Here is a 25,188-nt window from a genome sequence, read left to right on the forward strand (position 1 = left end):
GTAATTTAAAAAAAAAGTTAAAAAGAGATATCAATTAACTGTTACTCTCTGTATTCATAAACCACCTAATCAAAACTACAGCTATTAATATAGAAGTAGTAATAGGACAAGAGCATGCATTTATCCTAATCTATATACATTTTAAGGAAGAGAGAGGTATTCTAATATTTATCCTTAATATAAACAAACATAATGTCTTAGAAACGCACAGACAAACATATTACAAGGTGTGTTCCGAATATTCTTCTACTTCTTATTATTCATATTCCATAGACGTGGATATATATATATATATATATATATTTTTTATAAGACAAACATATTACTTGCACCAAGCCACTAAGATAACAAATAATAAATCTACATCGATAGAGAATGACAGCCACCCAATAAGGAATCCGAAGCCATATAGGAGGACGGGTGCACATGCAGCTTTTCAGGGAGTCTGAAAGTGACACGTGGAATTCTTTAGAAGTTGGGGGGTAGGAAGACAACTTCTTGAGTTGCAGGAAAGCAGTGACACTTTTAGGTCAAAACAGATTAAGCAAGGTTTCTTGGAGTGGAGGGGCACGGGCGTTGTTGGGCTCCAGTTCCAGTCTCAGGACATGGTCCTCACTCATCATTGCTGCCATCTGAGGGGCCATGACACACAGACACAGAGCTCAGCCAGATTACACAAAAAATCATTTGAGTAAAGTTCTCTCAGATTTCTTTCTTTCTCTAGCTACATACCTCCTCCTCCATCAGTGTCTTCTCTTCTCTCAGCTGCTTTTCCTGTTCATTAATATATTGCAGATGTTGTTAAAAAGGATTATTTCAACATTGCACAATGAATGAATTGCAACCTTCTGTTTGTAAAAAGCTGCTTCTGTTGTGTCACGATCCATGCTATATATTTGTATTATTGAGCCATGAGAAACTGTCATTTGAAATTCATGTAATGCACGCATACACATCAGGATTATTAGCACTTTGCACAGCAAATCATGGCCACAATATTTGACTTTCCTCACGAACTATGAATTCTGTGTAAGCTACATAGCACTTGTCGGGATGCAAACAAGTAGAGTCTATAAGTGGGTCTTGATATAGCATGTATCGCTTTACTTTAAAGCTCAAACCGACTCCAAATTCACTTGCTGTATTAACCAATTATATTTGGCAGTACTCACGGTTACAAGGTGTTTATATACCTCCATCATGTGGTACACAAGGGTCATAGGTTGGAGACATGGGTTTGATGATACTACCCATCTTTAGCATGGAAATTGCTATGTACTACACTATCTCACTTTTTTTCTATTTTACTGACATGACACCATCCATAACTCTTGGATCATTTCTAATTTTATTTTATTTTTTAAATTCAGAGGTTCATAGGTATTTTTCTTTTTTATATTGGTGTTGGGTTTTTGGAACAAAGTCTTGACTAATTACAGGGGTGTATGGACCCTCGGTAAGGAGTTTCTCGCAAGTGCACCTCGGATAATTTAAGGGAAAATTCTCCCAATATGATAGCCCCTAAAATTTGTTTGCACCCAAAGGTTCAAACCTTAGACTAGAGGGAGCATACCACCAAGACCAAGGCTCTTACCACTTAAGCCAACCCCCTAGGGGTTCAAAGAAGAGCTAATGTCACAGGTTAGGACTGTAAATGAACCAATCTGTTCGATAGCCCGCTCTGTACTCACTCGGTTAAACTTGAATTGAACTTGACTCGTGAAAAAAAAAAAAGCTCGATCGTGAAAACAGATACCCACTCGATTTGTAAATGACACATACCTGACAAAACTCGACTCGACTCGGCTAAAACTTGTTAAGGCCCACTCGTTTATACTCGAGTCGACTCGTTAGCTCGACTCGATTAAAACTCATTCATATATTGATAAATATATACATACACCTGTGTATATATCCATATATATATGTGTATTAGCTAATAATATAGCATACCACTTTTATAATTAAATATATAATGTGTAATATAATTACTTATGTCTATATAGTGAATATACTTCATAGGTATATTTTATGTATAATAATTAGTCGATAAAATTTAATAATTTCATATACTAGTATGTGGGAACCATACATGAAATAGATATATGCTATAATATTAAGTGTATATATGAATAATATATGTAGGCATATAATATATTGTTATTTTGGATAAATATAAACTAGTTAGATATTAATTATTTATAAATTTTTAAAAATTTTATAATTCAATAAAAGTTCTACTTGTTAGTTGTATAAATTCAATATTAGATCTTTTATTTATTTAATTTATTAATTATTAAATATAATTCAAAAAATAAAAAAATAAACAATTCGAGCTCAAACTCGTTTGTGGGACGAGCTCGAGCTCGAACTCAAGTTGAGAGTTTAGCTTATCGAGTTGAGTTCAAACAAAGAATAAAAAAAAAAATCTCGAGCTCGAGTATTTTGAGTCGAGCCGAGCTCGGCAAGCCAAAGACAGGCTCGACTCGGCTCGGCTCGATTACAGCCCTATCACAGGTGGTATATGAGATATGGGTGGTATATAATTATCTAGTCATGTGTGGAAGTGACGATGAACATAATCAGCATCCGAATTACTTCCACCACTAAATCAAAATCCCCTCCCCATCCATGCCCCATGTCCCTATCAACATAATATGCATGTGTAAGATTGAGAGGGTCTTCTCTATCTTTTATCTACTTCTGTACTTGATCCTAGACTATTCTAGTGGTGGATAAAGCTGCTCAATTTTCTAATATTACAATGGCTTTAGCATCATTGTGGGATAAATGAATCTATTAATTGTAAACATCATATATGCATCTATCAACTAATAGACTACTACAGTTGGATCAGATTTTGCAAATAATGCTCAATATGAAAGTTCATTCACCACCCTCTAACAGATATAATGTGTTACAACTTCCCTCACTCAAATTCCTAAAATCTCGTCATGCCATTTCATTGTGGCACAACTCAAATTCTATACTTTTAGCTGAGATTGACGCTATCAACATTTGTAAAAGATCTAATAAGAGCACTAGCCACATTTGCATTTACTTAAAAAATACTAGTTAAGATTACAGTTAGAGCTCCCTAGAATCATTAGACAATGTAGGATCACGTTCACCAAGAGATCTCCCTTCAGTCTCTACTTGAACACAAGTTATTCATTTTCTAAGGAAGTATGCTGAAGGGGTTTAGAAACCTTTTCTTAAATGGTCCATGAAAGCTATGTCAAGTTTTGTTCTTGCTATTGTCGCTGGATTTACTTATAAATGCATCACGTTTCACATCTGTAAAGGGTTAGAAGGGCATACCTCTTCGTAGTGCGCTTTTATAGCTTCAATCATTAGCTGCGTCTGTTTACCATTCAAACTCATGAGTATTCCACACTCTTTATCATGCACATAGCTAGTTTTAAAATGAATATAAAGACATTAAAATCGATAATGAACCAAATGCATCTCATGTTCTTCAATAGAAGATAATTTCAGCCCCATATAGGTGTTAAGAGACGCTACTCAAATTTTCCCCACATTTAAACTTATGGGATTTTCAGAGGTGCTTGTATAGTGTACATGGATCCATTCATTCTGACAACGACGAGAGTCTAGTTTCGTGGCTTCAACCTGTGATAGGTGTCTTTGTTTAAAGTTTTCTTTATTCTTTAAACTAACTGAATTTAAGTTTGTTAATAATGATTAATTACTACAAGTCTACATAATCCTAAATTCATGTCTGCAGAATCTTTCCCAGTCAGCTCTAAGTTATAATGATTATTTTATACAGAAGACTGGAAAAAAAGAAGCAACTACTCGATATAGTTAACAGCTGATGAACAAAAGGAAAAAAAAAATCTAGAACTAAATGGCCTTTTTGTTTCCATAAACCACAGAGCATCCCTTTGGTTAGTTGTGTCTAATTATTAGATGGTATTGAGTACATATAATCAAGTGTGTGAAACTCCTGGGTGGAATGATATTTTGATAAGCTATATATAAGCTATGGTCGGTATGTAATAAAGCTATTGCACTCAACTGCAAGAGGGAATCCAATGTATTCGTGGATTTAGAAGATGCCACCATATATGAAGTATGGCAGGGAACGGGCAACGTCTGCCTTAAGCTACTAAGAACCTTCTGATACTAGATCAATATGGCCTGTTTTCTCTCTCATTAAGATGCATCTCCCCCACCCCCCCAAAAAAAAAAAAAAAAAAAAAAAAAACTAAACAGAGGGTTGATCATAGTTTTTTCCGAGCGAGTGACAGGATTAAGCTGACCATTAATACAAACTCTGATAATTGAGAAAGGAAGAATTACTAGTTTTGAAGAAAGTTCTCATGGAAATGAGATGTAACTGACGTGCTATGAAACTGGCCATGGGACACATACAAAAATTTCAAAGCAGCACGTGAATTTAAGGAATGGTAATTGGTGGTTCTTTCTGCAGGGGAAGTGAGAATGTTCAAAGCAACCTGCATCGCGTGAGACACATGTGGACATTCCATTATATCTAAAGACTGTGGGTGAGAAAAGGATACTGTTAATAGAATCACACCATGTGCAATTACTCTGAAATCTCAAGATGATCAAAGTAGATGGCATAAGCAGTGTGTAGTTGCAGGACTCTTGGGTATCTGTTCTTTTCCTCTTTATATTTTTCCCTTCCCGAGTTCAGCAAAAATGGACTAATTGTACCAGAGGACAAGACATGATTCTGTATGGTTGATAAGCTGTGAAAAAAAGGAGTTAATGTAAAGAGGCTATTCTCACCGACCAAAAAATACATATAGGCCAAGAACTAATACTTTTTAGGTGCTTCTGTTGTGTAATATTTTTAGACTTGGGGTTTTGCCCTTTTGGCATTGAGTTATTAATTCTATTCCACATACCAGTGCATATCATCTCAAAAGAAATGTGAAGAATTTTCCTATTATTCAGTTATGTGGATTTATGATGGTTGAAGTGTTTTAATTCGTTGATGTCTCTCTTAAATCTCTTAGGAATATTTCACTTCTCTCATTTTCTGATGGTTTCCAATATTCTGCATTTGGAAACTGTTGATGCACTTCTAAACCAATAGTCCATGACCATCTATGATATATGCTCAACTATATCTTAGAGCATCGGGTCAATTTCTTTATTATCTATTCTAACATGAGAGCACCACCTTAGGACAAATTTAATTTCTATCTTCTTTGCTTTCATGGATTTTGGTTACTGATTTGATGATATCTCAGGGCTACATTTCAACTTGAAGGAAAAAAAAGGTATCTTGTAAGAATTGACCTTTCTGAATCTGGTTTGTCTCAATATCACATCCAGTTCTATCTCTAAGTGAGTGAGTTCTATCAAGGTTTTCTCTTGAATATTCTGTTCTTCAAGGTACCTGCCAGAAGCATGAAAATGAATGCAATTAGCTGGTTAATTGAAGCACTTCTACTTGGGCCTCAAAGATCTTATGTTAATGAGCAACTAGGGTTTGTGCATGCTAACATAGGATCATTAGTTGGGAGAATATCATGTCGAAAAGGCAACTGGTCCCCAAGATGTTGTCTTTGAATTATGTAAAAGAAGCACCTATTGTTTTCCCTGTTACATGGGTTATTTATTTCCACCGTGCCAATCGCAGCACATGTATAATGGACCTGAAAGATGTTACCTTTGTATCATTTCCAGTGGCCTAGCGCCCATCTGAAGACCAGGGCAGTCAGCATGATGCGTCTGCATGATAAGGAAAAACTGGGTAAGAGAGGAATATCACAGAATAACGTCAAAATACTAAATGAAGATGTTTAGAAGTTAAGAACCACAGATGTCGAGATAAGAAAATCATTTAACAGGGACAAATATTTTGCAGAAATATCATACAAGACTGTAACAGGATTAAAGCAATCAATTTTTCAATGCTTGGGAAAGAGAAACTCTCCTCTTAATCATTGTCATCTTCCTATCAGCATTGACAATGCTGTGTTCCATTTCCACAGCTTGGTACCATATCCTGTTCTCTCCTTCATGAGTCATTACACAACCAGTCTTTCTGAAAAATAAATTGTCTGATGTAGCATTGACACAGAAATATAGAATCTTGTAGTGTTGAAAATTAAATGTGATCAACACAGTATCAAAATAAATTAAATGTTATAGCTGAATTATTGGATAATCTTTTCTTTTCTTTTTTTATGTCGGCAAACCTCTCCAAGGCAGGGCCTTTCGGATCCACTCCTATAGAGTAAACTCTGATTCTATGCACCACACTCTCGAAAGTTTTCCTACAAAGAACTGGTTAAATTGTTGATTTTTCACTAGGAGTGTAGTCTTAAAAGATTGTTTGCACTCATGAATTGTTGAACCTTGGATCTTGAAGAAAGTGATACTCCAAGATCAAGGCCTTCGCCACTTGAGCCAATCCCTTGGGGTTAAATTATTGGATAATATTCCACAAAAAGTCATAAAAATCTCCTTTTAACACATGTAAATGAAATTACGATCAAACTGAGTTGCTAATTCAGGATCTTCCACGTATTTAAATATGTATAGCAACTGTTTGTGCAAGGTCCAAGGTGAAGCTTCAATTTTCTTTTCTAGAATTCGAGACCTCTAAAAAACATTGAACAGATTATGGCTAACCTTTTCTAGCTCAGAACTCCTGCGGACAGCGATTTCTTCTTCTACATGTGTCCTATACCGCTCGAGGATTTTTCCAAGACTGCATCATGAGCGTTGCAGAATGTAAGAAAGGAATTGATAATGTCATACTTTCTCATATCAATAAAACTTGAATGCAATATAAAAATAACAACAATTACAATAATGTAAATCGCAGTCATGTAATGTGCTCTTTGAAAAATGAGATTTCAGTGGCCCTTGTACTATAGGATGTCTTTGCGCTGGTAACTTGCTTGGATAACACTACTGCATCAGCTGTCAAGCCTTCCACTGTACGAGGCTTTAAAAGTTGAGCCAGATTATTTTATGTATGTACTAGCTGGACATGGCAGCCGTCCTTAAAATGGTACCAACCCGGTTGTACAAATCTAAAGGCCATTTCATATTATCTGTGTTGAAATAAATTAGCTTGATTTGCTCAACCAAATTAAAGTCTTGGAATGAATCAGGGCAAGCCGCCATCTCATGGTCAAGACTCGAGACACTCTTTTTTAAGCTTTAATTCCTTGGCAAGTGTCCCTTTCATTGTACTCCAGTGGTTGTACCATAAACCCGTTTATAACCCTGCACCACAACAGCTACTTATTATCGTACGGAAAGAGGCTGCATGTAGGGTGCGTGGCAGCGATATAGATGAATTGAAGGCAGACCAAGTCCATATCGATCCAATCCAAGATGTCAGAGGAATTATTTGGATGGGCCTCACAGGTAACCTAACCTAGACTTTAAAATGACAAAGTTACTACTAACTAACAAAAAACAAGTTGCATAAAATAATACCAAGTCCATATTATATTTTGATTTGATTTGATGTATTTACATCACATGAATTTGACGTGATTTGATGTATTTAAAGTTGGAAGTGATTAGCCTTTCATTACCCTTAAAAATTAGATGAATGGAACCTCACTAGCAATAGATTATTTTGTGTTTGTATAGAGTAATGCTTAATAAATTTTCTATTTCAAGCCATGAATTATGTCGGCTCTGGTCTTTTTAGATTCTTCGTTTTTTAGAATAAAAATGTTGTATTAATTAGTTTAATTGTTAATAAATTCTAGTTCAAATGACATCTTCTCCTATGAAAACAGAGTGAAGAATAATAAAGTGAATTGAGGCTAATAGGTTCACGTGTAAATTACCACCAAAAAAAAAAAAAAACAGGGAGCTTATCCTTAAAACTTTAGGGGTGCATGACCTTATTAGTAAGGTCTTGTCTCATTTGATTAGACCCTTTTGCTTTCAGACAAAATGATACACACTTCTATATGACCTATAGGTTTTCTATGAATCGGAATGAATATTCATATTCCTAAATTATGAATGACCACTCTGCATACCAAACGTGCCCAAAGTGCTAATTTAACAACTTTTTTTTTTATCATTTAACAGTTTTACTAATTAAGGTATGCTAAACATATATTTGTTCCATACTAAATAGAGTAAATATCGTTGTTTTATAGTTTACTTATATGGCATTGTGTTCACCAACAATTCAAATAAAGGGAGGGGAACAGAAAACAGCATGGTCATGTGCCTATGGATCTGATCCAAACACCAAAATGATTTAGACATTTACTTCAATATGTTACTCTCGACTAGTTTGGCATATATTGGGTTCTGTGTTTGAATCTAAATATGAATTCACATTAGACTATTGACATTAGCGATATAAGAATTCATTGAATTTTCTAGTGGAAGAGGTTTAAGCTATGACTCAAACCAAACTTGAGGGAGCATCTGTGGCTTCCCGCCATCTAGGTCTCTCCTATCTAGTTTTTAACAGGTAGGATACTAATATAATCACGATTAAGTAAGAAAGTCATGTTGGATTGCCTCCTATTTGGCAAGTGGGATGAGACATAAAATTCTCATCTCATTACAATTTTTTTAAATTTTCACATAAAATATAATAAATAATTCAACTTTTTCAAATCTTAATTCAACGTTTTCAAATTTCAAAACAATAATAATATTAAAAAATAATATTTTAAATTTTCATCTACAACAAAAAATTCTCATCTCATTATCCAAACTTACCTGTAATTAGTAAAAAAAAAAAAAAAGTTCTTTACCTGTATAGGGTGCCTTTGAGCTTTGTGCCCGAGCTCTGTATGGCCTTTGGCGCTTTTAAGAGTTAAGACTCCAATTCCAGTGTATTTTTATCTAAAATAACTAGCTTTTAAGAGTTAAGACTCCAATTGGTCATGTGTATTTTTATCTAAATAACTAACTAAAAGCTACTTTATTTATTTTAGCTAATAACTTTTTAAATGAACTCTACATCCGATTAATTTCTTTCTAAATCAATTAAAGATTCTTTATTTGAAAAATTATATTTTCTCACTCTAACTACAACAAATTTTCAATGTCACACAATTCTTCAATTTTTGCATTGTCCCCAATCTATTAGTTACTTTAACAACAAATGAAGTAAGCAAAATACACTAAATTATTAATGTTCCAAAGTAATGTATAATGAATATGTATGTGTAATGAATTTAATGACTTCCAGACTATGTAGTCTACTTTGTTAAAACCTATTTACTTTGACCTTTCTCATATGCAACGAAAAATTTATTCCATGAATGAAGGAGAGTTGTTCTACAGTAAAATAAAAAAACAATGAGAAAGGGAGAAACTAATAAAAACAAAAATCTATGCATCAAGTGTCAACGCAAAGGCAGAGTGAAACTATAGCAAAAGTGGATTTTGCATTTGGTTTGCATGATCGAGGAAGTGTGTTTTCTCAAAAATCGTTTGCCATTTTAGATTCATGTACAGTTTGCTTAATACATTGAGAGTGTTCTAAGTGCGCAAGACAAGTTCTCTCGGAAGTTCAGAAAGCTACCAAAAACAGTACAACTAAAACAATGCCAAAAACTAACTCCTCAAGAACCAAACTGTTTTTATTTTTCCCATTAAAAGGCGCAACCTAAATTTATATTCTAGGACACAAGAAGTACTCTCACAAGGACTAAGCTATTAATACTGTCATGATCACCCCCATAATAATGTCCCAGGGGACACCACTAACACTATATATGAGCCCCTAATAACAGAGTGTCCCAGAGTTAAAAGAGTTGAGACAAATTGATTGCAATTGATCTATCTTTGAAATATTATTTATCAAAAAATTATATCTTTATAATCTTTTATTTGAGCCGTCATGATTATTTGAAGATATATATATATATATATTTTTTTATAAGTAAGAAAACTTTATTTAATGAAACTAGGCGAAGTCCATGTACACAGGAAGTAGACAAAAAAAGCAGCTAATTACATTCTAGAAACTTGAAAAGAAAACAAAAACTCATAAGCATTTCCTCTCTTAACGACAATAGCCGAGAACCACTGCAGCAAAGAAGACAAACAATTTTCAGATATCCTCAACAGTTTGCTCCTTGTCGTTGAAGCATCGCTCATTCCTTTCTAGCCAGCCACAAACACCACATAATATACAAATGAATCATCCTCCATGCCGCTGCCAATTGAGAGCTTCTATGCTGTCTATTCCAACATGCTAGTAGATCCACCACTCAAATTGGCATAACTCAACTCAACCCAGCTCTACTAAGAACCCTAACCCATAATTCTCTAGCCACCTCACAATGTAAGAGTAAATGATCAATCGATTCACCATTTTTCTTACACATGAAGCACTACTCCATAACAACTATGCCACGTTTCCTCAAATTGTCAATCGTCAAAATCTTTCCAAGTGCGGCTGTCCAAGTGAAAAAAACAACTTTAGACGGTACAAACGCTTTCCAAATACTTTTCCACGGAAAATATAATTGTTGCTGATGAGACAACACCTTATAATAAGATTTAACAGAAATTTTTTTGCTCCCCTTGTGTTTCTAGAACATTCGATCCTTCTCATTTCCTCCTATGTTCAAAGAATACAAGAAACTGAAAAAATCTGCAACCTCATTAAGTTCCCAATTCTGTATGTTTCTGAAGAAAGTAACATTCCAATGCACAGTCCCATTAGCACGACTCAACATCTCTGAAACAGTAGCCTGCTGATTTCCAACCAAGCTGAAAACATCCGGGAAAATAGAATAAAGAGCTCTCTCACCGCACCATTCATCGAGCCAAAAACGAATTCTTGCACCCTCACCAACCTCAAACTTAATATGTTTTACAAAACTGTCCCTCCCCAATGACCTCCATACTTTCGATCAATAACCTCTCTCCACAATGAGTTTCATTTCATTTAATACCTTCATAGCCACTTCCCTAACAGTGCCTTATTAAAATTATTCAAGTTTCGATCTCCAGACCTCCATTCACAATCGGGCAGCACACCCTATGCCAACTCACAAGGTGGAGTTTATTCTCCTCTCCCATGCCACCCCATAAAAATGCTCTAAACAACTTCTCAATCCAATTAGCCACACCAACCAGTAATGGGTATTTATATATATATATATATGTATAAGTATGCATTCATGTGTATTTTGGGTCAAATTCATGTGTATTTTGGGTCAAATCTAAAGTAGCACCATGCTAACCGAGGAGGAGGGACTTCCAAGTTAACAATCTACTAAAAGGCTAATGTAATAATCTTTAAGCATTTTATTTAATGAAATTACTGCATGGTTCTCGATCGGTACCTATAAATCCATTAACTTCGATAAGTCATTTCTAATTTCCAAAGGACTTGTACACCTTGCAACTTGATATATAGTCAAAATTTATGGAGTTTCATCAATTGTGACAAGCACTGTCTCTTACATTGTTGAATGTCGAACTACAAGCAAGTGCACGTTACAGCAGTTTTGGGGAGAATCAAGTTTAAACACTGAGTTCCTTACCATTCTTAGTCTTCATAGACAGATTTCGTGAATCTTTTTGCTTAAAGCACGAACACACATTATCGTCAATACTAATATCACAGTTCTCAAGGTTGTGGAACTTCTATGAAGTTCAATCAAATAAGAATCTTTTTCCCTTTCTATCTATAGTTTCAGACCACGACTTCCACTTTTCCACTGATAAACCAAAAAAAAAAAAAAAAGGAACAATCTCATGCATTGATTTCTTAGGTGGTAGACAAACAGCCATTTTCCATCATGCAGTCCTTTTTGCAAGATAACCAAGTTTAAATGAAGTTAAGCAACTCTAGAGACCTGCAATCAGAAGAAAAGGTTAATACATTCATTATGCAATTTACAAATTGCACGATTATGTATTAAAACCCAAAGCATAACAAAAATATCTTGCTCTATTCTTTTCAAACAAGAATTAGATGATCTGACTCCAGGTTCACAGAATTAGAGATGGGAAGCAAAAACCTGGTTTCCTACCATCTCTCTCACTCTCTCTCTAGATGCTATAATGATCAAGAGTATATATATGGGAGTTTTGAAATTGTACAGCACTGTCGTGCAAGAATTTCACCACAAAATACTACAGTTGTCTGGAAAGCAATAAAAGAAATTCCTGTATAACAAGTGCTCAAACCTTTTACTTAATAATCAACAAATAGATAAGACACGGGAACTTACCTATATTCTTTTTTTCTCCCTTGATGTTTGAGCCAAAAACCTAGTCCAGTACTACCCTATTCTCATGGAGGGTAGAGTCGCCATTTGACCCGAAGCCTGGAACTTATATAAAGTCTCTTTAAGAGTTTGAACTAAGGTAGAGGACTTTCGAGATTGTTTGTCCCCTTTTATGATTTCTTTTCATAGGTCCATACCTCGGATTTGATATTAAACGTATAACAGAATTAAGAACCTTAGTAAAAAGAGGTAACTGGAAATGGAGAGGGCCCAGTTAGTCGGTTTCCATGTGGGTAGTATGATAGTCTTCCTCAATTTGTCATCTGCTTTTTGCTGATGACATTTAGGATAAGAGTATCAAATAAGAATTGGTGTCGGTCTTATATACTTTTAAGTAGATTCAAGGTCAAAAGGTAACTTTTACTTCATAAACAAGGTTAAAATTAGCCAAAGTAAAAGTTAGGGTAAATTTTTAAAAACCCTTTACAACCTATAACACATTACAATTCAGCCCATAAATCCAACTTTTTGTACTTTTTATTTCAAATTGCTCCAACTTAGATTTAGGCATCAATTAGGAAGTACGTTTTGTACCTTTTATCAATGGTAAAATTAACATAATTGGCACCCTTTCAAATATATATATATATATATATGTATTAGTAACACCATGAAGCTGGCCACAGAAGGCTACCATAATGGTAATGGCTCCCATGGTTACCATTTTTTCATTTTTTGTTAGGAGAGGGCACTGATGTTATTTTTATTTTAAATAGGGGCTAATGTCATCTTTGTACTTAGAATTTAGTGAACAAATCTGACTTGCGTACGACTCAGTAAAAATTTTCATTTGGAGGATGAACCGTAGTTGAGGAGTATATTTAAAACTCTGACAATAATTTGTAAGTTTTTTTTTTTGTCTAATTGAGTTATACCATGTTCTAGGATTTCATGGACAGACTCTTATCTTTCTAGAAAAAAAAATGGATTGATAGACAACTTCACATCAACACAGTGAAATAAGAGTGAGATAAGACGTGGTATATAGTATTTTCCTTGATAATTTACCCTAAAAGTTAAATCAGTTTCTCTCCACAAGGAACAAATGGTTGTGGCCACTCTCCCGATGAGTTTTTCTTGGACAAAGATCCTTTCAAAGTTTTTATCAAAACTATTTGGAGGTAATGTTCCCTTCCTTTAGAAGAATATTTGAAAGTCTCGTGTACCTTTTAAAGTAACTTTTTTCGTATGGACTGTTGCTCTTGAAAAGATTTTGACCACGGACAACTTGAGAAAGAGGGGGCTCATTGTGATGGATTTGTGCTATTTGTGTAAAAAGCATGGGGAATCAGTGGATCACTTATAATTGCATTGTGCGGTGATAAAGATGTTGTGGGATGAGATCTTTAGAAGAGTTGATGTTGCTTGGGTAGTGCTATTGAGGGTGATTGATTTATTGGCTTGTTGGAATGAGATTCAAGGCTATCCTCAAGTGGCGACAGTGTAGAAGATGATTCCGTTATACATTATGTGGTGTATTTGGTCGGAAATGAATGAAAGATGCTTTGAAGATAGGAAGTACATAAGGACGAAGCTTCAGGATTTTTTTGTACACACTTTACTGCCTTGATTTTCAGCCATTGTGCTTTAAAGCCCGTCCAATCTAAAATGATTGGTCAATATTACATTGCAGTTATTTAGAACAACTTATAAAGTCTAGTTGGCCTTCTTCAAAACCCGCATGATATGGTGCCTTAGTGCCGCATGGTATTACTAGATTGAATCTAATTCTATGATTGCCTTAGTGCCGCATGGTATTACTAGATTGAATCTAATTCTATAGTGTCATGATCCAGAATTGCGCTTGCCACATATGAGTTAGCTATACTCTACAGGAATAGTTAACATTAAATTGAAGCTCCCTGAAATGACATCAATTTCACCTTGTAAGCATCCCATATGGGGCTTGACACCAACTTTACTACTATAATTGCCATGACCAAAAATGCAGTTGACACATATGTGCTATACTTTAAAAGAAATGGTTACTTTTATAATTGGAGCTCTCTGAAATGATATAAATCTCAATGTCACCTTGCAAACATATCATGCAGGACCCAACACCAAAAGAATACTTGCAAAGGAGCCTTTGAAAGCAATTTTCTTTGTTTGGACAACATCTCTAAAGATTCTCACTACAGACAATCTCCGGAAATAACAAATCATTGTGATGGATTGATGTTGTATGTGCAAGAAAACTGAAGAAACTATGCGTCACTTGTTATTACACTGTAAGGTACCTATAATCCTATGGGATGATTTCTTTATTAGAACGGATCTAGAATGGATCATGCCTGGAAGATTAGTGGACTTCTTAGCTAACTGGAGGGAACTATATGGTAAAACACAAATAGTAGCAATATGGAAGATGGCATCCATATGGTTATTGTGGTGCATTTGGAGGAAGAGAAATTATTGAAATTTTGAAGACCGAGAGAGAATAATGGACGAGTTTTAAGTTTTCTTTTTCACCATTTTGTTTCTCTAGGCAGCTAAGATAGATTTGTTAAAATAAATATAAATTATTAAATCTACCTCTTCCTATCAATTTAAATTTTTGGAACAAGTGATGATTTCACATGATTAAATCTACCTCTGCCTAGTGAGTGTTGTCCGGTTGGTTGATGAGAGCTTAAGTGGTGTCCGTTCAGCCAATGGCCAGGCCGAAGGGCACAGTAATGAGGTTTGGCTGTAATATGTATGTGTTTGAGTGTATGAGCATGAGTACTGTAGAATGTGTGTGACTTTTGCATTTGGATTGTTCTAGGTATTGATAATGGGTTTGGAAATTCAGGTATTCTCGTATATTTCTTTTCAAATATCATTTAAATAAAAATATTTTTTAATTTTTAATTTTTAGTTTTTAGTTTTTTCATCTAATCATTAGCTAATTATTATCTAAATACAAAATATAAAATAATTTTTTCAAACTTTCAAATAAAACATAAAAAATAATACAATTTTTTTAAAATTTCAAAATAAAATAATATTTTAACTTTACATTGTTTTTCAATGTAACTATATACGTTGGTGCATTTCGAGAGAATGATAGAAATTTTAAAGACTGCAAAAGGACAATAGATGAGCAGAAAGCTTTTTTTAAAAAAACTTTATTCCTTTGGACCAGGGCGATAGATTTTAATGGTCTAGATGTCTATGAAATTATTATTTCAGCTATAAATCCTAGTTAAGATATTTCTTATGTACGTGTTGTGTATTTAGGCTATGCTTATAATCCTTTTAATAAAACTCCTTGATTACTTATAAAAGATGTTTAATAGCTATAAGATTATAATAGTGAGAAATGTCTTTTGAGTTCAATTTTTGATTTTCTAAACACCTTGAAATGTATATAATTTTTCTTTGTAGTTATTTTTTTATTGGCACCGGGTGTTAGGGAACAGTATCCTGACTACTTCTGGGGGTGCACATGCATTTGGTAAGGAGTTTTTTGTAAGTGCATCTCGGATAATTCAAGGAGAATATCCTCCAGTCCGATAGCCTCTAAAGATTGTTTACACCTAAAAGGGATTTGAACCTTAAATCCAGGGGAGCATACCCTCAAACCCAAGACCTTTACCACTTGAGCCAACTTCTAGGACTTACTATATAGTTATTATTTTAATAAATTAAATCTAATTAATTTTCTAATCCATAAATAGAGTATATCATACCCATGATCCAGGAATCATAACTTTGAGCAAAAACAGTTTATTAGATGTAAAAATCATGTCAAATTGATGGAACGAGGTGAATTTCATAACTTTTCTAACTTTTCTTCGTGTGGGAAATAGATTTTAACATATTTTTTTATATAAGTAATAAGTAGATTGTATTTATATGAATGAAATAGGCAGTCCGTGTACACAGAAAATTGACTTTAACATATAAAGAATATTCAACCGAAAACCGGGATTAAAGAATGATATCAATGTTTGAACTCAAGATCACACTTTAATACTATGTTCAATCACTAATTGACTCTCGCATATACTTAAGCTATTGACTACTTTTATAATCAATAAAATTTTATTTACAGATAAAAAAAAAAATCAATTGCCTAAAAACAAATGAGTTTAATGTTACCGGTAGAAAGCAGAGATCAGCCAAAATGTGGTTTTTCTAATACCACGTTGATATTGAAAAAATAAATTCCTAACCAAAAACTAGGAAAAAGAAGATCAATCTAAACATTTGACAATTTTAAACTGATATATAAATATTGTCTCCTCTACTTAATCAGATACGTTTTATATAAAGGGGAGAATTATGCTTTTCTGAATAACACATGCCACCGAGCTACTCCATAGTCCTTTATCTGCATCCCGTGAATGACTTAGCATGAGACTGGCCATAACACAAGGAGCGAATACTTTTATTCGCGAGCTGACCAAGAACTGCTTTATATACTAAAAGAAGCTTTTATTTCCTCTATATGGCAAGCACTCGCGGTTCCAACTCGATAAGTGAGGTTCTCATCAAACCTTCTCCAATTTCTTTTTCCTCTAATTTTCCTTGTTCTCCTTTCATTTTTTAAATTCAAATATTACTTTTTGCCCATCATTAGTCTTGTAAAATCACCACTTGTTCTAAAAGATTAAACTTATAGGAAGAAGTAGCTTTTATTATTTATATCTTTAACACTCACTCACGTGTATGCCAAGCTTGTTGGGTTGTATGTGGAGCCTGGTTTGTGAGTAGAAAATCGAGAAACAGAGAGTTTGCTCGACTGTGGCTCGAGCGAAGCTCAACACGTGAGTTCTTTTGAGGTGCGCTTGATAATGGGCTCAAGCAAAGCTCAACCCGTGAGTTCACTTGAGTCTCGCGCGATCGTAAGCTCGACGAGACAACTAGTGTTTGTTCGAGCTGCGCTCGACGCACCGCTCGAGCCAATATTGATTGGTTGTTCGCTCGAGGCACGCTCCACACGCCGCTCGAGCAAAGGACCCAGTTTTTGCCAATTAGGATTCCAGCGCCGCTTACTATAAATATGTAATATTTGACTTATTGTGACGATTTTCATCATATTTTTCGCATAAAACAATAGTCAAGTAGTACATATTGTGTGAGAGAGTAAAAACCCTAAAGAGAATGAGTTGAGATTGAGTGATTGTAATCTCCTCTGGTTAATAAGATTTCTACAGCTCTGTGGATATAGGCAAGTTGCCGAACTACGTAAATCATGTTTGCTTGATCGTGTGCTTGTTTACTTTGGTTGTTATCGTTGGTGTGTGTGTTTGCACAACAAAACTCTCTCTCAATAAGTAGACCCAACATGTAGAATATTTAATTAATTGGATGAAGTGTAGAGTTAGGATTTGAACGCAGAACCTCTACTCTGATACCATGTGAAATCACAGCTTATCCCAAAAGTTTAAACTTATAAAAAGAGGTAGATTTTATTGTATATATTTTTAATAACCTACACATTCCTTATCTGCCTTCCTCACACTTTGCACCACTATCTTCACTCAACTTGTCTACCATCCCCTCAACACGGGAGCCTCTCACAATATCGTAGGAGTGCGTGGCTCTCACAAGTAGCATCCTTTAACAATATTTTTGTAGACCAATTCTACTTTCCACCCCCACTTGACCTAGAGTCCAACCCCTTAAACAATTGATTGAAGCCTTGCAATGGTAAAGTAACTTGGTCTCATCTTTCTCCCACCAACTCTGCAGAGAAGTAACTATGCCTAGTCGGTTTTTGTTGACTCTTGCCACGAGCAGCAAGGCTTATTAAAAGGGAATAGGTTGCGTAAGTTCACTGTATTCATCTCTCACGTCGGGGACCGCAAAATGATCACTGCAGGGGCAGAGCTTCCAAGAGTGCTATGGTTGGTACAACTCAGATCGGGATGTGAGGGAGTATTGGCATGGGTCTTGTTCTGAGCTATCTAGTCCTATGGGCAACAATGAAGAGTTTTGGGAGCCACCTAACCAGTTGAACCTTGTACACCTGATTGAAACCCAGGCTTCAGAATGGGTTTTCCATAAAGTTAAGGAGATCCAATGATGTGTTGCGATTGTATGTAATGGTTTTGAAGACCAATTTATTGCCTTATTTATAGCTGTTGAGGCTGGATAATGACAGGCTAGCCCAGATGGCGAGCTCAACTCAGACAAGAAAAGAGCTAGGGAGCTCAAAAGGTTTAACTAGACAGTTAATGACGGAGCAAGTGAAAGGAGTTCGAATTGTGGGAGAGCGAAGGGAAGGGCAAATGAAGTTGTACAATGAAGCTAAAAATCATTTATTGGATGTAAGGGGGCTAAATGAGAAGGAGAGCCACCTCACAATCTGAAATCAACTATGAATGTGACGAGGTCACATTATATGTTTACAAGAAACGAAACTGAAGTTTATATCTTTAATCATCATTAGGAGTTTATGGGCATGTAATTAGGTGGGTTGGCACTATCTACCCTCCAATGGAGCATCGGGGAGCATTCTAGTGATGTGAGATAAACGAGTGTTGGAAAAGGTGTAGGATGGCATGGGTGATTTCACAGTGGCGTGCTCTTTTAAAAATGTTAAAGATGGCTTCCAGTAGACCTTCGTAGGTGTTAGGTGTCTACGGTCCTACTATAGATCAAGCAAGAAGACTATTATGGGATGAGCTGACCGGGCTATGTAGCATATGGGATATGCCTTGGTGTATTGGAGGTGATTTTCATGCTATTTATTTTCTAAATGAAAGATCGGGTGGTTCCAACTACAATTTAGCGATGGTGGTAGACTTTTCTAACTTCATTTTGACCAAGATCTATTAGATATCCCAGTTGCATGTGGTTCCTTCACTTGGTCGAGCAACCATGAACATCATTCTTGGTCGAGAATCAATAGATTCTTGGTTTCCTCGGATTGGGAAACACATTTTCCAAACCTCATTCAAAAGTGTCTTCTCCAACTATGCTCAGACCACTTTCTCATCCTTCTTGATTGTGGAGGAATGCACGGAGGTCCAAGGTACTTCGAATTCGAGAATGTGTGATTGAAATCTAAGGGCTTTATCGACCGAGTTAGACAATGGTGGACTTCTTATCAATTCCAAGGAACTCCAAGTTATATTCTGGCATGTAAATTGAAGACACTAAAAAAAGATTTGAAGAGTTAGAATGAATAGGTGTTTTGTTATGTGGAAGGCCATAATAAACTACTATTGGAGGAACTTAAGTGTATGGAGAGCATACAAGAGGTATGAGACATGTTATAAGTGGAAAGGGCTCGCAAAACTCAAGTGTCTGTAGAACTTAAGAGGGTCTTCCTCATGGAAGTCTGGAAAAGATATCTTAAGAGACTAAAGTCAAGAGCCCTATGGTTGAAGGAATGTGATAAATGTACCAAGTTCTTCCATCGGATGGGGTGACTATCTCTAACCAAACCAAGACCAGGGATTATATTGTCAACTACTATGATAATTTGCTTTCAAAACAATTCTCTTGGTGATTGAGATTAGACGAGCTTACCTTTGATACTATCGACCCACAAGCAAAAGGATGGCTTGAAAGGCCTTTTGAATAAATGGAGGTTTGGAAAGTGTTAAAAAGCATGGCAGGGGATAAAGCTCCAGGTTCGGATGGCTTCACTATGGCATTCTTTCAGTCTTGTTGGGAAGTGATTAAGGGTGATATGATGGGGTCTTTCAAGAATTCCATGAAAATGTTCGAAAAAAGTCTTAATACAACTTTCATTGCTCTTACTTCAAAAATGTCAGAGGTCAAGGATTATCGCCCTATTAGCTTGGTGAGTGGGATGTATAATCATCTCAGAAGTCTTGGCAAACAAGTTAAGCATGGTGGTGAAGAAAGTAATATCAAGGCCCGAAAATAACTTTGTGAAAAGGAGGCAAATACTTGATGTGGGGCTTATTGCCAACAAATGTTCGGATAGTAGACTCAAGTCGAGAGAGTCGGGGCTTCTTTGCAAACTAGACATGGAAAAGGCATGTGATAGAGTCAATTAAAATTTCTTATTCTGTATGCTCGAGAGATGTGGTTTCGGTTTGAAGTGATGATCATGGATCAAACATTGCATCTCTACGATACGTTTCTTTATCTTGATTAAGGGCACAACAAGCAATTTCTTTTAGAGCTCATGGGGATTGAGATAGGGGGATCCCTTATCTCCATTACTATTTGTTTTCGTAATGGAAACATTTAGCAAAATGACTGATAGGGTTGTGGTGGGTGGTTTTATATCCGACTTTACAGTAGGGGAGGCAAATACGGGCTCACTGAATATTTCTCATCTCTTATTTGGCGATGATACCCTGGTATTTTGTGAGGCCAGCTAGGATCATATCCGTTCATTGAAGGCTCTCCTTCTATGTTTCGAAGTTGTTTCTGGTTTGAAGGTGAACTTGGGTAAATTAGACGTCGTTTTGGTGCAACGTGCATAATGTGGATGGTATGGCTACTATTTTGAGATGTAAGATATCACATCTAACTATGAAATATCTTGGCCTCCCGTTGGATGCTCATTACAAATTGATATCCATTTGGAATGATAAACTAAAAAGATGGAGTGAAAACTTGCTAGTTGGAAGCGAATGTACTTATCCAAATGTGGCAGAGTTACACTTATCAAAAGTATCCTCTCCAACCTAATGAATTATTTCCTCTCTTTATTTTAGCTTCTATCAAAGGGGGCTCACCATATGGAGAAAATACAACGGGATTTTCTATAGGGAGGAATGAACGATGTATTCAAATTTCATCTGGTAAAATGGGTCACCATTTGTTCTTCAGTTCCCAAATAAGGTTGGGTATCCGTAATTTGCAGTTTTTTAGTAAGGCATTGTTGGGCAAATGGCTATAGAGATATCCCATAGAACATGGAGCTTTGTGGAGAACAGTTTTAGACTCAAAGTATGGTAGAGCATGGGGAGGTTGGTGCTCAACCAAGGTGAGTGGGTCCTATGGGGTGGGGCTCCGGAAGCACATTCGACGTAGATTGACTGAATTTTCTAGACATACCCATTTTGAGGTGGGTGACAGATTCCAAATCAAATTTTGGCATAACATATGGTGCGGTGACAAAGCACTTAAGGAAGCTTATTCCGACTTCTTTGGTATAGAAAGAATGAATGAAGCCTCGATTGCAGACCTCCTTGACCAATCTAGTGATACTCCCCAATGAAATATCACATTTCTTAGAGTTGTTCATGATTGGGAAGTTGAAGCAATCTTTGAATCTTACAATCTAATATATTTTGGTCTTATGAGGGGGGAGGTGAAGACAAGCTTTTTTGGTGACCCTTGGTGAAAGGGAATTCACAATATGTTCCTTCTACCAATCCATCTCTAAGTTTAATGTAAGTTCAATTATGTGCAAGAGCATTTGGAAGACAAAATCCCCCTTAAAGGCATCCTTATTTGTATGGACAATTTCTTTAGGGAAGATTCTCACTACTGATAACCTAAGAAAACGGCAAATCATAGTCTTGAATTGGTATTGTTTGCGTAAAAAGAGTGAAGAATCCGTCGATCATCTGTTAAGTCATTGTGAGATTGTCATGACTTTGTGGGTATAGTTTGTTAAGGGTGGGTATAGTTTGAGTGATGCCAAGAAGGATGGTCGACCTCTTAGCTTCATGGAGAGGTCTCCAAGGCACTTCTCGGATTGCCACAATTTGGAAGATGGTTCTGATCTGCCTACGGTGGTGTCTTTGGAGGGAGAGGAACGAGCAAAGTTTCGATGATTGAGAACAGTCATTGGATAAACTTAGAACCTTCTTGTTTAACACCTTGTTCCAATGGTCGATTATAATACATTTTAATGGCATGAACATCCATGAATTTCTTATATTAGTAGAACATCACTCCTAGGCATTGCTCTTGTATATGACCAGTATACTTGGGCTTTTGCCTATTCCTACGATCAATAAAATCTTATTTACTAATAAAAAAAATTCCCATTGATAACCAATTGTTTTTGTAAATTTCTTCCTTGATAGTTCTTCTTTCAGACCCAATCTCAATATCTAAACTTCGACAAGGTTACGAATATTGTACAGGTAATCCCTCTCAACCTCTCCAACTTTTTTTTTCTTTTGTGGGTTAGAAACCCTAGGTTGGTTCTATTGAACACCAAAGTAACTCGGAGCCCAAGGCAAATAGCAAACCTAGCCCACCTATATGTTGGGCGGATCTAGGTGAGGCACTGTGTGAGAGGGGCGGGGCTAATTTGAGCCACCCGACCTAGGTGGTGACGAGGTGTAGGGACTACTCATCTGCATAGGATGGTTAGCACCTCTACTACAAGTTGTTATGGATACTTTATCCGGTTCCGTAACCTGAATTCCAACCTTTCGCTACTACAACATTTCTCAATCAATCTACTTCTACTATAATCCTCGCTTCAACCACCATGTGCATATGTCATGATTATAGCTTCAACAACCTATTGTCAAATGGTTATGCCTATTATGCCGCATTTTTTTATATACTGATCAATCACAAGAAGCTTAAAAGATGATTTTCCAAGCTATGACTTGCCCTTGCAATTATACAAAGTCACACTGTCAATAAATGGCACAAAAAACCCTATTTGTACATTGCCATTGCCATTGCCCCCCCCAAAAAAAAAATAAGGGGGCTGAGGTGTAACAATTCGATCCCCGAATATCGCTCATATAAAAAAGAGACAAATGCTAAGATGAGTAACGCCTTACTTGATAGACAACTACAATATTGGGCCTTGAACTAAAAAAAGAAGATGAGCCCGGGTTAACGGAGTCCATGGACGTGTCCAACTCAAAATGAAAAGGCCTACTTACGAGGACATAGATGCTAAAAGAAACGACCTTTATTGGCTGACAATTTACGTGTGAAATAAAAAACTAGAAAGTCCTAGAAAGAAATAGATAAACAAGTCATAGGAATTGCACTTCTTCAACAATAATTTAGATAATTTGTGATGATTATCGAAATTTAGATAATTGGTGATGGGCACGCGATCTATTTAAATTGTGAATAAACGTACATAAGTAATTAAATTCCAAATTTATAAATTTTTTGAATCACACAAATTTATATTCTGTTAATTAATTATAAACGAATTTGAGAATATATTATTTATAACTAAATTATAAACGAATTCAACTACGCAAGGAGAATAAGCACGCAATATGATAATTTCAAGTACAAGATCAAAATCCAAAAATTACATGCTGATTGGCCTGGAGAGCCTAACAAGTTACGCATGTTTGCATGTTCATGATAAAAAGTCTGAAACAGAGCACATTGCAAAAAAAAAAAAAACATTGAACAATAAAATTACAGGCATGACTTAATAAGCATATGAGCGAGCGACCGGAAGCTGATCCATCTAGAGAATATGAGCAACCCGACTTGACCAGTGATCAAGCGGGTTAGACCCATTTTCCAACCAGTGTATAGGGCTCCGTCAAACTAGGGTTTCGTATTGGTACTGGTAAGCAGCAGGAGATTGCGGAACACGTGTGAAGACGCGGCGTAAATAATATCTTATCTTCGAGGAAGAAAGATATTTTCTAGATGTCCGACTCTCGAAGCTAAGATATTTTTTTTTTCTTTTTATCAGAAACAGAGCACAGAGCACAGAGAGATTAGACAATCGATTCGAAAGCGAGTACTGCGAGCTCAAACATTTAAGAAAGGACCTTTTGTTTTTCATTTGAAGATTCCCCCGGGGGGGGGGGAGGTGTGTGGGAGAAAGTTCAAGAAAGGCTAACCTCTCAGCGCTAGAGAACTCATAGAGCCTGCCTCGGTCGGAGAAGATCATGAGCGCCACCTCCACGTCGCACAGCACTGCGAGCTCTCGAGCCTTCTTCATCAGCCCGCCCTTCCGCTTCGAGAAAGTCACTTGTCGACTGCTCTTGTCCTCGATTCTCTTCAGCTGCACCTTTCCCCTTCCCATTCCTCTATTTCGCTCTTCACACTCTTTCCGTCGCCTCTGAACCCTAAACCCTAGGAAGTATTCTTCCTGCGGAAGATCGAGATCACGAAAGGGGTAGGAGGGGGCACTTCGGCTTTCAATTCCGGGAACGGAGAGCCAGACGCTTGAGAATGCTATATTTTTTGTGATAAATTAAGTTCTCCAGCTGCGACATTCGTCGAACCTAGTACTGATGTAAGGAAAAAGAAACGACAAACAATACACATTGATAAGGTCAAACAAATAAACAAAACTGAAATATAGGAAGGCGGTGGATGAGCGAGCCCAGTTCTGGAACATGCTGGACCATGAAGAGGCACGCGGGAGGCCCTGCTACATTATTCCCTGCGGACTGCTTGCAAGTAATTAATGGCTCCGAAAGGGCCCAAGCTGGGCCCAACACAACACTTAGTGTTATTGCCCCCCAAATAGAGATCAAGCCCGGTGGCACTGAATAGTCCGGACCCAATCAGGCCCTCTTAAGTATCATTACTCGGATCAAAGTGCTTTTAAATATATGTTTTAATTTTTTTATAATTGTAACGAATCTTGTGCGTTCACGCAGGATAATATCTTGAAAAGTTCAATGCATCTTTAACCTTTTTTTTTTTTTTTTTTTTTATCAAATCTCAGTCTCATGCTGGATAAGGAATCAAGCTACTACAATTATCTTAGGAGCAACTCCTTTTTAAAAAGTTGAATAAAATGGATATTCTCTGTTTGAAAATATCACCTTACTTAAGAGGTCTTGGACTTGTAAAAAAAAAAATCAACATATTATATAGTTTTTTTTTTTTAAAGGGAAATTATATTTGCAGCCGTTATGCATGTTTCACGCACTCCTTTAAAAAAAAAAATAGATAAATTTAGAACTAAAATACAACAAATTCTTTTTTATTAGTAGGTCTGATCACTTTTTTTTTTTGGAAAGTAAATGTGCGGAGGTTGCATATAGTTTGTATTTAACTTTACTTTTTTTAATGTTTTAATAATAATTCAGATAGATAACACTTTAGATAT

General features: G+C 36.0%; 1 protein-coding gene across 1 annotated transcript; it reads right to left on the minus strand.

The window, feature by feature from the left end:
• Nucleotides 1-180: 180 nt before the first annotated feature.
• LOC108987058 (truncated transcription factor CAULIFLOWER A) lies at nt 181-24,395 on the minus strand. The gene is made up of 7 exons (XM_018959899.2): nt 23,966-24,395; nt 6,637-6,715; nt 5,669-5,730; nt 5,296-5,395; nt 3,322-3,363; nt 733-774; nt 181-632 (listed from the first exon to the last, which is right to left on the minus strand). The coding sequence occupies exons 1-7, from the start codon at nt 24,148-24,150 to the stop codon at nt 531-533; spliced, it is 612 nt and encodes a 203-aa protein (XP_018815444.1). The 5' UTR covers nt 24,151-24,395; the 3' UTR covers nt 181-530.
• Nucleotides 24,396-25,188: the final 793 nt, after the last annotated feature.

The sequence above is a fragment of the Juglans regia genome, chromosome 10 (assembly GCF_001411555.2).
Source record: "Juglans regia cultivar Chandler chromosome 10, Walnut 2.0, whole genome shotgun sequence".
NCBI classification, from domain to species: Eukaryota; Viridiplantae; Streptophyta; class Magnoliopsida; order Fagales; family Juglandaceae; genus Juglans; species Juglans regia.

What these genes read in the sequence shown, in the direction of transcription:
- LOC108987058 (XM_018959899.2), bottom strand. Translation starts at nt 24,150, where the DNA reads ATGGGAAGGGGAAAGGTGCAGCTGAAGAGAATCGAGGACAAGAGCAGT. An exon ending in GAGTTCTCTAGCGCTGAGAG is followed by an intron (nt 6,716 to 23,965) that starts GTTAGCCTTTCT and finishes CTCATGATGCAG; the next exon opens with TCTTGGAAAAATCCTCGAGC. An exon ending in AGACACTGATGGAGGAGGAG is followed by an intron (nt 633 to 732) that starts GTATGTAGCTAG and finishes ATGGCCCCTCAG; the next exon opens with ATGGCAGCAATGATGAGTGA.